We start from the raw sequence: 16,425 nt of genomic DNA on the forward strand, positions 1-16,425 counted from the left end.
GGTCATTCCAGTTTCAGATCGTCGCTTTATTAGTTTTTGAATGTGACATCGCGACATAAATCAGCCTCCTGGCACGTCTCGGCCTCGCGACACCTGTTTTCCTCGCGTAATCGCTGAGATGCTGATCCGATTAACATACTCGCGCTCACGTGCGGCTTTTAGTTATAAGAAATGATAAATCGCGCTTTTTCGTCCTCGATCAAGGTTTCATTTTCTTTTAGCTTATGACTTACTGCTCTATTACTTTTTATTAACAAAATCATATATTTTGAAAATTAAATAAAATGTCTCGATTGATGAATTTCTTTTGATAAAAATTTATTGGTTTACCTAATCATCGAGAAGGTATCAAGATTCGATCAAACTCTGATTAATTTAATCGGCTAATTTGTCAAGTTATACTTGTATTCTTTCATTATTGTTAACATATATAAACGGAATTATTAATTTTTTATTGTTTAACGTATATAGAGATTGGATTTAAAAAATTAAATTAGAGACACCGAATTATATATAATTCAATTTATAATTTTTTGTTGTTTAAGCAACATTGTCGGTTGAATTAATCGCCGATTAACACTTTACCGACCGTGCAAGTAGATCTACCTGTTATTTCCTATTACAAATGACTAATGTCAGTAATGTCTATTTCTATTAACGTAGATTAACTTAATCTCGGTTTAATTTACTTTTTATCTTTTAACACTTCTCTTGTCGGTGATTTTAATAAAGAAAAAGAAAAGAACAATGCAACAATCGACTAGTCGACACGGGATATCAATTTCAAAGAAAGAGCAATAGGTCGATTAATCGATTCGTCATCTTGCGGCATGTTCTTTATCACTGCATTGAACTGCACTTGAAACTTTCCTTCTCGCTTTCGCTAAACTTCAAATAGATATCTATTTCATTTTTTTTTAATACAACGAGTGTACATTAGTGCAGGTGCAGGTAAAGAACAGATCCTACTGACGACGTCGGTTAGCAGTATTTTGACGTTTCGTGTCGATATTTCGTTTACACGCCCTCGTATTTCGTGTTCACGACTTCTCGCGCGGCTGTAGATCACAGGTTGTCCGCGATTCGGAACAATCGCAACGTCGCAAACAGCGTCTGTTGTGAGTGTTGTGACAACAACGGGAGAGATGCCTGGAACCCCGATGGAGCGGGACGGCAACGTGTTGGAGAAGCTGCAGAACGAACGAGCGCAGGACGAACCGAAGTGCGAGTCCGTCGTGCGGGAGCGGGAGATAACGCAGACTGATCGGCTGAATAAGAAGCTACTCGTGTCGGTCTTGGAGCGGATGAAAAAGTCGGACGGGCAGTTCGACAAGTTTATGGAGGACGGGAAGGGTAGCTGTGAGTCGCAGGACGACAGCGAGTTTTAAGGAGACTGCGTCTCTGAACGCCTAAGTAAGCCCCTAACCTGTAATTTCAGATTCGTTTAATCATTTAGATTCAATACAGCTCGATATGAGATACTGTACCTTTCGCCTCGATTTTGTCGTGATAAAAAATGAACTATTGGCCCAAAATTATTATTTTTTAAGTGTCTGGGATAGGATTACTCTCATCATCGTCTCCAATTGATTGTTACAATTTTTTACACGAAATTCCTGTCCCCTCTTGGTCAGAGCTACATTAACCTTTCTCAGACGGTCTTATTGATTTTTCTTGTTAATTTGTACACTATTCTCAATGCATCCAAAATTAGGATCAGATTAGGTTAAATTGTTTAAAGCAGTGCTGCCCAAGATTTGTAATTCTGGGCGCTGGCTTGATGTGATGTACCTATGCTTTCCTTTTTCTTAATGGAAGTAGGAAAAGGAAGACAACAGACATAAACGCCAACACACTTCAATTCAATACTCAGAATTACAAATGTTGGACAACACTAATTTAAAGAATATATTGCAAGTCTAGGATTCTCCTCGGTTTGATAACTACAATTATCTCTAAATGAATAAATATTTTTTCAGGAATCTGCCTAAGCAGTGGTCAAACTGAATCAATAGACACTTCATACCATCATGGCGGATGTTCCGGATTACGAGGGTGACGACGATATCATAGAGCATTACGAGAATCAAGACTCTAACAACGAGCGTGACAGCCACGGGGAAGCGGGGGATGGGACTTCCGACAATGAGACGGGAACTGGGCGGAGAGTCGATCCATCAAAATCCAAGTCACACGTAGTGAGAAATCCTGTGCCCAAACTTAATACAGAAAGATTGAAAGGCCCGAATGGTATCCAAACCATCGAAAAGTACTTCGAAGGCTTCAAGTTCAACGGCAAGGGGCACGAAAGAACGGACCTTGACAGAATCATGAAGAGATTGGAACATTGGTCCTACCGATTGTTTCCCAAGTACCATTTCGATGATTTTCTCACGAGAGTCGAGCAACTGGGGACGAAGAAAGATCTGCAAGTGTTTATCAAGAGATATCGGCTGGATATGATTTGGTCGGATGATAATTTGATCACCCACGATGACATGGATAAAGATGATGAGGATCAACAGGAAAGCGCTCCTCTGGACGACTTTGATTTGCTGATAACAGAACAAATTCAAAAACAAAAGCAGGCTGAAACGCGAGCTTCCGTTCCTGGTCCGAGCACTTCAAGCGAGGATGCGTTCGACAAGCTTTTAATGCAATCCACTGATACGCAAAATTCACAAGTACCCCATACAAATGCCACTATTGCTAACGAATTGAGTGACGAAGTAAAACAAAGAATTGAGAGAAACAAGCAACTGGCTATTCAAAGAAGGCTCCAAAAGCAGAAAGAGCAGGAGGAAGAAGCTAAGAGAGCAAGGTTGATCGATGATACGAATATAGACACTCTAAACGAAGACGGTAATCTTACAGTCCATGACGAGACAGATTCATCCCAGATAGACAATATGCGACTACAAATAAATGAAAATGCAAATACGATCATTACTGAATCAAATGATACGGTGTCAAATGAAGAGCCGGTAGCAAACCATGAGTAAAATAAATCTTGTAGCAGTGTATTAAGTTTTCGCTATCCACAAAAGACATCGTATAGAAGCATTTATTATATGGTATAAAAATTGTCTCATCTGGAATTATTATATACTTAGAAGCACAAGTTATTAAAGATACATGTAAAGATGAATTTTTTTTTAAATGCTTATTAAATAAACATTTAGTTTTTATTTACTTATATGTCACGACTAATTCCTACGCTTTTGTGTACTAATGTACAGAACATTGTTCCCCCGTATAAAGGCATCCCCGTATTTATCCTTTAATTGTCCGTTAACGTACTCTTCTGTTTGTTCAAGTGCGATATTCATGTAACCATCTATACAAGCCAATACACCTGCAAATATTACATTGCATTAGACTATATCAAACGTTTATCTTTTTAAAGAAAACTTTAAAATTTAAAATTTGTAATATTCACTAATTGAATTAAAAAGACGTTCAACTGATACAGATAAAAACAATTGATTCTATCGGGAAAGTCTTGATTTTTTAATGGCCTAGTTTACACCAATCACTTGATACGCGTATTAAATAGTAAATAACTAGTAAATTAGTATGATTATTGGCTGATCAGCTCAAATATACTATTTGATACGTATCAAAAGATCGGTGTAAACTAGGCCAATATAGACAACTTAGTGAATGTTAATACATCAATGTTATGACTCGTCTACAATAGCCGCAGGAGTATGCAGTAAAACGTAAGCAGTAAGCTATTAACTATGGGATTTTTATAATTCAAGAATAATTGACTGTGGTTGATCAATAGCTTACTGGTTACGTCTTATTGCATCTACTCTTACGGCTATTGTAGACGAGCCATTACAGACAAATGTTGATATATGTCAACATTATGGGTAAACATCTACCTCTGTAATCGACACCGCTGTTCAGTTTTACAACGACAGGTCGTCCATGAATTTGCTGTATAAACTGAGACAATGCTTCCTTCCGGCTCATCTGTCACATGTAAAAACGACATTTAATACATTAAAGAAATTACGCAGTAGAAAAGAGTGAATAGTTGCACTTAAATCGTCACGTTATTTACATGCCACGATAATTTTAACAATTTTTAGTGAACGAAAGATGAGTACGATTGTCACCTTCTACGTACCTTTGTAAATAATACGGATAATCGCTTTCTTCGTGGATAGTCTCGATTCTAAACAATTTTAACCTAAATCTCTCTGTGACACACGGAAAACGCAAGTACGCAAGCGGCAAGCGCCGGCAAAACAGCTAACTTGCTCGCTGAGCGATTGAACATGATTGGCTCTTATCTACAGAGCCAACCAATCACATTCAACTCGGCAAGCAGGCTTATGACGTGATTTTAGCCGAGGAATTGCAACGATTTGAAATAATTAAAAATAGTGCTTAGAATAAAGAGAAAATTTTATTTTGCAACAACGAATTGTTAGGCAAAGGAAGTGCTTGTGCTCCGCGCGCGCCCGTCACTGTGCTTCGTGCTTCGTGCTGTTTTCTGAACGAGCTCGTTTCAGTGATTGGTATTCCTGCTTTCTCGTTTCGCGGGCAGCGGGAATAATCGCTACGCAAGTGTGTTCAACAATTTACGAGTGTATGTACGTATCAAGTGTTTTTCGAAATGAACGTGTCGTGCGAATCGCTCGCTCGAGACGTCGAAACGGAGACGGAGACGTCGAGCCGAAGGTATGTACGGCAATTGTAAACGATTTGCAATTTCGCTGTGATATTCGCGGGTGATAGTCGTTCGTCCCGCCATGTCTGGACTCGCGTGGCATTCATTTATCTCGTGTCGTGCTCGTGCTTTGAACGCTGTGCCGGAATTGTCGTGTGATTTATCGTGTCGTCCGATTTTCTCCGTATAGGGAAAAAGAGAGCTGAGTGATATCGTCGTACCGAGTGATTCGAGTAACGGAATACCGTGATACATCGCCCGTTCGTGAATGCTTCATAATCTCGATTCTCGTATATCTCGCGCGTCGCGTAAGTTAGCGGCCGGCAGTCACGGTATCTTTGATTCACGAAGTGCGTGTCTTTATTTTAACCGTCCGTTCGACTTGCGTAGTATCGCGCCAAGTTGCCGACATCTCAGAACATTTCGTCGCCCATTAACGTAACGCCGCGGGTAACGCGGTGATGAACGCGGAACGAATCGCGGCAATCGGCGTCGCGACTCCTTCAAATTTGCACGAAAAATTTATGTTACCTACTGCTTTTATATTACAGAGTAAAATACTTCCTTCCCATGGGTACGACCTTGGCGAGGTGGGAAGGCCCAGTACCCAGTACGAGGATTTTACCCAAGCAAAACTCTTGTTCTGCTTGGATAAACATCCAAAGACGGGGAAGCTAACGTACCCTCGTCCGCCGATTTAATTGAATGAACGAACCGTAGCCGGTTCGTCGCGTTTGCTTCGGGAGTGCCGTTCAAGTAATCGGACTAAAGGACTTTTTTAAACGGGAGTGCCGTAAAATATCGCGCGAGAAAGACTTTTACTGAAATTAGTCCGCGCGCGATTGTAGTTTATTATCCGCGAGTGTTTCTCGCGAGTGTCCTGTGCGGTGAGAGGAGGAGGCCTGACGTCTTGAGAGGAGGAGGAGGTCTGAGAGAGGCATCGGGCATCGGCGGAGCAACCTTGGGGTGAGTATCATCTCTTATCTGATAAAAATTAATAGTTCTTTTTTATTTATTCGAATTGTTATCTCGATAAATTAGAAATAATTACAAAAAGAGAAATTATTCAAAATTTTATGCTTGTAAAGATCTTTTTCGGTAAATAACTAAATTATTGCTAAATATCTCATTAAAAGACGAATTAGAGACGCGTAAAAATTATCTTTTGAAATGTTGATTATTTTGAGCATTTTTTAAATTTGAATCTTATGTTTGTATGTTACAGTATCATCGTAGCTACGTGGCTGTATAACTCCGTCCGTTGCGCATCGAGTTGGTGAGTCAAATTTTTTTTTTTTTTTAGGTAACGAATCTACGATTAATTAAATATAGAGCCATTGTATCTCATGTCGAATTACGACAATAAATTACGCTATAAAAATATTACATCAGTCACGCCATCTCAAAACTTACAAGTAGATTTGTTGCCTTAAAATGGATGGGCTAAAACTGCAGATTACGGAAAATATTTAATCTTGGTATCATTTGTTTATTGATGTACTGTGCGATTGTGCTTGAGAAAATACTCGCACACTTCGCACGCACGCAGCCATCAAAGAGCTTATCATCGTTCGAATTATGTTGACAAACTGCCGCGTTTTGTAGGTAACTTTTAAATAAAATTTTTAAGTACATTAAATTTTGGAAATTTTGTTACGTAGATTAATTCTGCTTACAATTAGATTAATAAATATTTTAGAAACACAAGAGAAACAAGATATAAAATAATACTCTGACAATTAGTACAAAGTATTGAATTTTGAAATATCAAATTTGTATTTAGATTCCTTTAAAGAATTATTTTTGACATTATTTTTCTTGAACAAAAGAGATAAGAATAAGATCGTGTTATAAAAAAAATATCTGTAGATAGGGAAAAATTATGAATTAGTTAGGATGTGTTCTATTTATACCCTTTATTTGTTCCTTTCCATATGTTCAGCCAAGATTAAATATTATATAAATCGATGAAAGGAAGCAATATATAGATATATTTAGAATATCGGTATGCATGAAGAAAAGCGTACAATATGCATAAATATAAATACATATGCATAAAAAGGGCAAGAAATATTTTGGTCTTATTATGCAAGTTATTTTATAGAAAACGTGATAATTGTTATTAATTAATTAACTAAAATTTATTGTATAACAAAGCATCGATTTTACCCTAATTTCTTGTAATCTATCCATCTATTTTTGATTGAGAAATTGGCTTTATGCCAGTCAAGTAATATATGACGTGAGATTCTAAATATTTGTCGAGAAACGCTGAAACTTTTAAAATTATTTTAGAATTGATCATATATGTATAGTACAATTATATATTCAATTTTACAGTAATATATATATGAATATATTGTATAAAAAATAATTTTGATAAAAAATGAAAAATATAACGATATATATATTTATATCGATATATAAGTTTGTAAATATTTGCAATTATGTTATATTACTTAATTATAATAACGCGATTAGTGATTAATTATAATATTTAATTATAATATCAATTGTGCGGGAATTTTCGGTTTTTTTTGGATCTTACGTCATTTACTTTATACATCTTACTTGATACATTTTCAAGATGCGTGTCGCATGAACAACATGCACAATCACGCAGCTTTGTATTTTCGCGGTCGGTTTTCGCGGTCGGTTTTTATCGAGAAATTTTCGAAGATGGATAATTACGCTGTAAAATAGCGACAAAATAACAAAAGGACTTTCAGTCATCATGCAACCGGATTTACAGACGGAGGCAGGACAGAGGGTCTTGATATACCGTCAGACTATTATAATCATTGGATTGCGCAACGTGATTAGTGATGAATTACATCGATTTGATGAGTATTCATTAGCGGTGAAAAATAGATGAGAAACCGGTATTTCCAACTAATCAAAACGGCATTAACTAGCGAATAACTATTAGATAGCTTATTAAATAAGCGAGGCAACATAACAGGCATTATGATTTCACGCAATCAGTACTTATGATGATTCGTCATATTCATATCTTTATCGAGAAATTATATCTCTTTAAAACGCTAGACGATCAAATGATTTAAGATTCAATTGACTATAATCAGAAATAGGAGCAGAAAACGCAATAAAAATGCAATTTTTATGACTAAAAACTAAAAAACGCCGTAGTTGATGAACGGGACAATAACATATACATATAATGTATTATTAAATCGTATATATTTTAAATAAGATACGAAAATAAATTGAACTTTTTCATTGCTGAAAGTAAATAACCAGGAAACAAATCACTTTAATTTGACATCACTTCAAGAGATTTTCCAAGTCATTTAGAAATACGATGATAAATGGTCGGAAGTATTTCCGAAGTCATTTGGACATTGGTCGCAGCGTTGATTGCCGAACGCAGAATAATGTATTTCCTTTGATTGGGACCAGGATACATCAATCAAACATTCAGGAGAATGTTATATAATTTCATGGATTTACTTTAGACGTCACAACACGCTCGACGCTCAGGAAATAAATAAATCGTAGACCTTGAGTTGTTGTATTATACGTTTATATCGAAATAGGTTTGTAATCACAGCTATGCATCTCCAGTCGTCGAGAAGATCTCTATCTAGCGGAGCAACAACCAATTTCCGTCCGATGTGAAAGTTAGGCGCGGTTTACGCCGGAATTTTACCGGCTTTAACGGAGTAAGCACCTTTACCGCTACCGTCTATGTTCGCAGCGCTGCTGCTGTAAACTCCTTTGGCACCTTCGACGGTACCGCTCTGGCTCGTGCCTTCGTCGGTGTCACCGATGCGGGAGAATAGACTACAAATAAAATCGAACGATTATCAAAAAGTTAATGTGTATTATAAAAATTGACTTGAAATGAGAATTTATTCCACATAATAAGCACTTCTAAATTTTTGGATGACAACTTCAAGCATGTTTCTTCTTTTTAACACTCTTTTTACTTTCTAATAGTTGCAGTAATATTAGTTTTATAGAAAAAAAGGGGCAACACTTTTTTAAATCATCAAAATGGACAAACTTTTTAATATTGAAAATTCTGTGTGCATAAAGTGCTTAAAAAAAATAGTGATTAGCATTTGCTATTTGAACTCGCTTTTGTCGACTTTATGCCTCATCAATATTTGCTCAATAAATTAACCATGTCTTGCCGATTTCCATAATCAACCGTAGGTTACGGAAACATTCGGTTTCACAAGAAACCTGTTCACCTTGAAATCTTCACTGTTGGGAAAACTCTAACAATAAGCGGACTGTTTCACCGCATACAAAGTTCTGATATCATTACACGATTGTCGAATCATTGTAATTATCTTTCTCGCAATATTCGGGGCCCCCAAATCCGAATTGAAAATCGATATTTTCTTCAGTCTCGTTTTACGATTTTTTATAAAAAAAATCGAGATATCAACATAAATTGTTTTCAAGTCATTATAGGCAAGTGAAATTGGAAATTAATGAAATATTCCTTAAATATAGTATATACTTGTGTATAGTTTGTTGGCAATACATACTCTACTCCCGGTCCGTGACCGCCAAGACCCGTGTGACCTCCATATCCTCCCCCGTGACTTCCAGCACCGGCATTGGCGCTTGCACTAGCTTGGGCATTAGCACTACCACCCCCGTGGCCAATACCGCATCCTCCACTAGCACATCCACCTAAGACATGAGACTACAACATGATCAAATCCATCTCTAACGATTAACATCGTCTAAATTGCTATTAAATTTTTATTCAAATCATTTAACCTGCACTTCCGCCATGTCCACCTAAACCTCCTCCATATCCACCGCTTAAACCTCCTCCATGTCCACCTAAACCTCCTCCATATCCACCGCCAAGTCCAGGACCTCCGCCAAATCCTCCTCCACCTAATTTACCAGCATCAGCATTAGCTTAATCTTTCAATATACTTTTTCCAAGATTGCCATCACTGTCTATGTCAAATTTACATAGAATTGTCTCAAAACTCGAAAAAGATATGGAGGTGCAAAAAATAAAATAATCTAAGTTTTCAGAATTATATTGGACAGGTCCACATTAAAATAACGAAAATATATAATTTAGAAAAGAGAAATATTTCGTATTTTAATTACAAAAATTCTAATGGCATAGACAGTTATATATATTTTCTAATGTTCACTTACTACTACCTCCAAAACCGCTGCCCGAACCGCCCGCGCCGGCACCACCGTAACCACCCGCGGTGCCATGACCACTTTCACCGAAACCCCCGATACTACCACTACCCCCGTGACTACCAGCACCTGCACTAGAACCAGCCCCGCCATAACCACCACCACTAGAGATACCATCACCATATCCTCCGAGGCCACTCCCGTGACCTCCGGAGCCACTTCCTACATGACTGCCAGTACCGGCGCTACTTCCACCGTAGCCGCCGGCGCTAGACCCACCATAACCACCTCCCAAACCTCCACTAATTTTACCAACTCCGCCTCCATCACCACCGTGGCCATCTAAAAATATGTATAGTGTATAAAAACTTTCTATATTAAAAGGTTCCTACTAGATTGTGAGAAGTTATTTTTGTTCTATTAGCAAAAGCTGAAAAAAAGAATTTGTTTTAAACTAACTACACCAAGTCTTTGATATTATCTTTGTTATATTATTATATCTCTTTTAGTATTATCTCTCTATTTAGCATTTGCATATTTATATTCTTTAAAAAGGGTTAATAAATTCAAATTAATTATGCGTGACTGTAACCGCTTATACTTATTTCTATGTTAACTTTTAGACTGCGTAAATTTTTTAGTGTATTTTTTTATGTGCTACTCTACTCTACTAAATTAGGATGCAAAAAAAGCGAAGCTAATATAAATTTAAAATATTACCAAGTATTAACTTCTAATTATTATTACACGTATCATTCTCTATATACATAAAATTTAAATTCTTTTATTTTGAACTTACCAGGATAGCCTCCGAGTCCTGAAAAAATTTGCGAAATATTAATTCTAAGTAAAGTATATAAATGAAATATTTGATAGGTTGTAATAAAACAAATTGTTCTTGATTAAATTGTTCAAAATTAATCAAAATAAAGAATTAATTACCATATCCACCGCTAGGGCCGTGTCCACCGCCAAATCCACCGCCACCTCCATGTCCGCCACCTCCATATCCGCCGCCACCTCCGTGTCCACCACCTCCGTGTCCACCACCTCCGTATCCGCCTCCGTGTCCGTCACTGCCACTTCCATATCCACCATGACTACCGCCACCTCCGAATCCTCCATGGCTACCGCCGTCTCCGTATCCGCCGTGACCACCTCCGCCGTGGCTACCGCCGCTACCGCCTCCGAATCCACCGTGTCCACCGCCGCTACCGCCTCCAAAACCACCGTGGCCACCGCCGCTACCGCCTCCAAAACCACCGTGGCCACCGCCTAAACCGCCGCCACCATCGCCGTAACCACCATGGCCACCCCCGAGTCCGCCATGTCCACCGCCACCCCCGTGACTACCGCCACCATATCCGCCGCTGCCACCGCCTCCATAACCGCCCTGACCACCGCCTCCGTATCCATCTGTCAGAGCCGAGGATTGTCCACCTGCTGTAGCACTGCCGATAGCTTGAGCATTAGATTTGGAGTAACTGCTACCACCAAACGAACCTGCGCTGGCCGAACTGCTAGCGCTGCTGGAAGCCAAACCTCCGCTATAACGCCTCGAACGCAATAATTCGACTTCTGCAACAAATTAAAAAGATTGTTTCCTTATAACTAATTGTAAGTTAAACTTAACTTGAAGCAAAAGAATCACTGAAAAAATAATTTCTAATAATTAATCACAAACACTCTCAGAATTACATGTACCTAAAATATTCATATTTTTTTTATAAATCTTCCTCCTTCATATTATAGACCAAAGATGTATAACTGTTTTAATGTTCACAAGAAATTAAAGTGTATTTAAGAGAAATGTTCAATTATCTTAGATCAGAGTTCAAGTACAAACTCAATTATCTACATACGACTGCAACAAATTTCGTATTTATAATAAAGATTTGTTATCGATTTCTCAGAAAAAATCTAAAACTTGCGACCGCTTCGTGTTTTTATATGCGCTTTCTTCGATCAAGAAGCAATCGTAAAGCTGATATCGTAGAATGGAAGGCACGCATTACACATTTACATATATTTATGAATGTTACGTCATGAGAAGATTATCGTAGTCTCACTAATGGTAAAATCTTGGAAACATAAACTGACATTTGCGTATTATATCTCATGGACTCTAAATATCAATTTTAAATCAGAATAATACGTATATCGTATTATTTATTATTTTGCTGTTTGCGATTTTTCTCTTTTTTTTGTTATGTAAAATCAAATATAAGTATATATGCTGTATTGCACACACACACACACACATTAAATTTTTATGTCAGGATGAGAAATGATACACTTAAATATTTAAGCTTTTTTTCTTTTATATATTCCTGACAAGAAAGTTTCTTTTTCTATAACAACTACACTTTTTATTTTATAACAATACACTATTTCTCATTAAAACAATAAGGACGATAACGGAAGCGAAATATATCTTACAATAATTAGTATAAAACATGAGACTGCTGATGATGACAAGTTAATGCTACAAGACGAAAGCAACTTACCTCGTGCTTGGACACATGCTGCAAATAATAAGGCCAAAAGGCCGATCGTCCGATACTGCCACATGACGATATCTGGTTTCTATCCCGATCGGCCGCCAAGTCTTTATATCTTGCCTCCCACCTCGACCGCTCATTCCTTCCTAAAACACTGGCTGCTTCGTTGGACGCAGGTCGGACTGAGGAGCAATGAAAGCAAGAAAATGCGTTGGATGCGTGGCCAAGGTTAAGATAATCGGCGCTTATTATCGGGAATCCACCCAAGTCTGTCATCGTATTTTCTTGTGCTCCTGTTTCCGATCGACGTCGATGAATTTGGCACTTTGTAACAAAACACAATGTAAACGAATTTGTCTTTAAAAAGTATTTTAAGACAAACGAAATGAAATTATTGTAATTCTAAAAATAAATCGCCCAAATGAACTCAGAATCGTATAGAAAAAGATGACGCCAAGTATATTCAAATAAAAATCCTCTTGAGAATAATTTATGCTAAAACAATAATTTGTACCGCATAGATTATATCTACCTTTTCAGAGAAATATGGAAAATAAAGGAATTTTTCACTTTAGTTATTTATAGTAAAAATGTATGTGTTATCCCACATAGCATGCATATCAAAAAGACGTCCAGAAGATATCCCGAAGATATATTTAGGAGATAGGATATCTTCGGGATATCTTCTGGACGTCTTTTTGATATGCATGCTATGTGAGATACACGATTCAAGTGAATGCATGAGTTTCTAGAAGGCCAAAAGCAGTATGTCGGAATAAGAAATTTAATCACGATGTCGATCACAACAGCTAACACTAAGAGAGTTATATAATAAAGACACTGTCTCTTCCAATTAACTAAATTTTTTTCTAATATATCGTCGCGATTTATTATTGCTGTAAACATGATGTGCTAAATTGACTTTAAATATGTGCTTGGTCATTGACATTGTCAATGGTTTAACGATTACCCCGCTTCAAACAGCTACAAGGTATGACACATCTAACAATAAGCCGATAATGTAAAATATTTACGAAGGTCATTTGCAGCCTTCAGCTCGGATTTATCTCGATGAATCTTAATGTTATTTCACAGATTTATCACTTGTGTCAATCGTTAATAATACGTAATAAGAGGTATATTCACTTTGTCAATAATAATTGTGATTTTTCTATTTTCACAAATTATTGTATAAGGAAACAGATGTATAATTATAATCTCTCGAAAGAAAAGTTAAAAATATTAATACAGAATTCAGTATTGTTTTTAAGATTCTAATGTTTTTTAATATCCGAGAAATATTGAACGAGTAATTATATATGTGTATTTTAAACGTGCTAATGCAAAAGTATAAATATTAGGAACAAATTTTATAGTATTTAGTAGATTACTGTAATCTAGGACTTGGAAATACATAGGCGATAGAGGAAACGATTACAACGATTGATATTTATTACATGTTATGTAGTTCTAGAATAGAATAGATGTGGTATGCATGTAAAACAGACTAGTTCTGTGTGTGGCATGAAATACCTATGAGTCAATATTGAAAAAATTATAATTCCCATTTTCCCGTAAGTTACAAGGCAAGAACAAAACATAATTTCTTAATAATTACTAATTTGCATTCTTAACGTATTCTTACTTCATTGCCCATCGAGGCGTATTATAAATAATGAGGCAATTATGTTTATTTATAGATCTGTATTAATCACGATATGTGTATAAGAAAAGAAAACAATTAATGTTATAATATTAATGTTAACAGCATCAGTTTAACTGTATATAATCTTGTTAAGTTAATAACGATATTAATAAAACAAATAAAAAACATTTTATTAAAACATTTTATTTTATAAAAAAGTATGACATATTTGTTACATTAATATTATTATTGAATTATCAAGATTATATTTTCTCCCAGATAGATTCCCTACATCTTTCCTTTCCGTGTACATATGTGGTTCCATGAAATGCATATTCTGCGAAGAACAAATCAATAAGATGCGTTATGTAAATTAAAAAATTATAGGAAACTTATAAGAAAAATATTAAATATAAAATGCAATCTTTTATATCCATGATAGATAAAATATTCTTATTATTTATGCTAAAAGGACTATCATGGTTCTATTAGAACCGCAAATTTCTCGAAATTAATTTGTCTTTATCTCTGTTTTTATAAAACGCTATTCTCAGCAATTCCGTGACTTGCACAGCATGAAGTAGCCATGAATTAATGTCTTAAATTAGGAAATATAATATTTTGCCTGAACAGTTTTGGGTTTTTTAGATTGTCATTTTCTGAGAATTTCGAACGCGTTGTGTTTTTACATTTTCACATCATTGCGATTAAATTAAACGGGGAAGTACATACAAGGAATCCTCTAATCGGCTTAAAAGATTAAAGCGACGCGTATAATCGAAATAGTCAAATGAGATAGTTCGTGGCGTCATCATCGGGGTGACTTTTTAATATTTTCTCGACGCAATGATTTATAACTTGCATACTTAGCACAAAATGAACGATACACAAGAACAAATATTTATTTCATGAACTAATCTCACGAGCGCTCGTCTGATTGTATAAGTTGTCGCTTAGATAAAAAAAATTACGATTATTTCCACGTAATTTGAATTTCCGTATAATGCAAATAATAAAAAAATTGGAATACAAAGATAAATAAATCATTTTGTGCAAGACGATTCATAAAATGCATAATTATAAATTTTTTATCTATAATTAAAGAGTTATCCGCGTTTGTCGCTACGTCGCTTCGTGCGAGCGTTTTCTCTCATCGACTTATCCTAAGCATCTTGAGGAATATATGCTTCCTGCAAACTTGCTTTCACAAATGCGACAAGTTTCTTCTTCTACTATTTAAAAATGTTTAATTTCGTCTCCCTGATTACAAAATATGTTCTCCCGTCGGAGATCGAATTTATTTAAGAGCAATTCCACTGCAATAAAGATTAAAGGAAACGCGTATCAGTATAAACACCGACTACTTAATTAACGACAGATTTACAAATAAAAAGAAAAGTGCCGTTATCTAATTTTTTCAAAAGTCGATTTATTTGATAGCAGAACGAGGAAAGCTGGAACTCATGAGACAAACGGCCTTCTTCTTGCGATAAACATTTCGCGGGCTTCTATCCCGCGCGTCAGGTTTCAATGGTTATTCATGAGCACGTGAACGGCTCATTAAATCTCCGCTCGGCGATCCTCCACATTTGCTATGAGATCGTAATCACGGAAAGAAGCGCACTTACGATACCAAAACTCATTAAGTTCATTACTGACTCGTAGAGCGGACCAGAAACGTTTCAGCATATATTACGAGCTGGCTTTTTTCTCACGCTTGACGCATTATACACGTGATTTACACCGCCGTCATTGCGTATTTTCGATCGTGAAGCTACTTGTAAAGATAAACACGCGGCTACATCAGTGGGATTATTATGACTTTTTATTTTCCTTACCTTGTTTATAGGTATCGTCTGTGCGGAAAGACCAACTCTCATGAATCGTCGTGGAAAGACGTTATTTCTCGAGAGATTAATCTTCAATTTTAATATACGGAGTGTTCCGGCACTACCGGATATCCTCTCGTAGTTTACGATCATATTACTTATTTTTTTCTTGGCAAAATTAAGAGAGATAGTCGAATGTATAGTAATTACGTAATATAGAACCACGGTTACAAAAACTAACTTTTTTATCTTATCCGCTTGAGACAAAAAAACGTCGCAAGAAAAATTCTGCTATGGCATTATATCAAAAGTAAAAGTCATTTAAACAATTTTGTATAAAAAAAAAATTTTAGTTATATATAAAATATGTCCAAATATTTTTTTTCTCTTATGTAATTTCTATCTGTATATAAGACATAATAAGCCAAATGCGGCGATAAAAGAAACTTTATACTCCAACAGTGGCGCGAAAAAAAATGTACACTAACGGCAGTTGATTAAAAAATGCATACCCTAAGTGTGGCGAGAGTAATAATTCATATCCCACAAGTGCGGCGCGAAGAAAAATTTATACCCCAAGTGCAACGCGAATAAAAATTCATACTTTAAATGCGGCGC

General features: G+C 36.3%; 3 protein-coding genes across 4 annotated transcripts; 1 reads left to right on the forward strand and 2 right to left on the reverse strand.

The window, feature by feature from the left end:
* Positions 1-1,271: 1,271 nt before the first annotated feature.
* LOC139767965 (TIMELESS-interacting protein) lies at positions 1,272-3,196 on the forward strand. The gene is made up of 2 exons (XM_071697732.1): positions 1,272-1,413; positions 1,980-3,196. The coding sequence occupies exon 2, from the start codon at positions 2,031-2,033 to the stop codon at positions 3,000-3,002; it is 972 nt and encodes a 323-aa protein (XP_071553833.1). The 5' UTR covers positions 1,272-1,413; positions 1,980-2,030; the 3' UTR covers positions 3,003-3,196.
* LOC139767966 (U6 snRNA-associated Sm-like protein LSm6) lies at positions 3,051-4,292 on the reverse strand. Its single transcript, XM_071697733.1, has 3 exons — positions 4,139-4,292; positions 3,891-3,981; positions 3,051-3,355 (listed from the first exon to the last, which is right to left on the reverse strand). Exons 2-3 carry the CDS (start codon positions 3,979-3,981, stop codon positions 3,207-3,209), a joined length of 240 nt encoding a protein of 79 aa, XP_071553834.1. The 5' UTR covers positions 4,139-4,292; the 3' UTR covers positions 3,051-3,206.
* Positions 4,293-8,211: 3,919 nt separating this feature from the next.
* LOC139767964 (uncharacterized) lies at positions 8,212-12,495 on the reverse strand. 2 transcript variants are annotated; one of them, XM_071697729.1, is made up of 7 exons: positions 12,340-12,495; positions 10,775-11,410; positions 10,632-10,649; positions 9,842-10,174; positions 9,443-9,565; positions 9,205-9,352; positions 8,212-8,488 (listed from the first exon to the last, which is right to left on the reverse strand). In XM_071697729.1, the coding sequence occupies exons 1-7, from the start codon at positions 12,401-12,403 to the stop codon at positions 8,338-8,340; spliced, it is 1,473 nt and encodes a 490-aa protein (XP_071553830.1). In that variant the 5' UTR covers positions 12,404-12,495; the 3' UTR covers positions 8,212-8,337. The 2 variants fall into 2 exon arrangements, with proteins under 2 accessions (XP_071553830.1, XP_071553832.1); XM_071697731.1 differs by lacking the exon at positions 9,842-10,174.
* Positions 12,496-16,425: the final 3,930 nt, after the last annotated feature.

This window comes from Temnothorax nylanderi, unplaced genomic scaffold (assembly GCF_030848795.1).
Source record: "Temnothorax nylanderi isolate EJ_2023f unplaced genomic scaffold, tnyl_v1.0 TNYL_tig0013_pilon, whole genome shotgun sequence".
Classification (NCBI taxonomy): domain Eukaryota; kingdom Metazoa; phylum Arthropoda; class Insecta; order Hymenoptera; family Formicidae; genus Temnothorax; species Temnothorax nylanderi.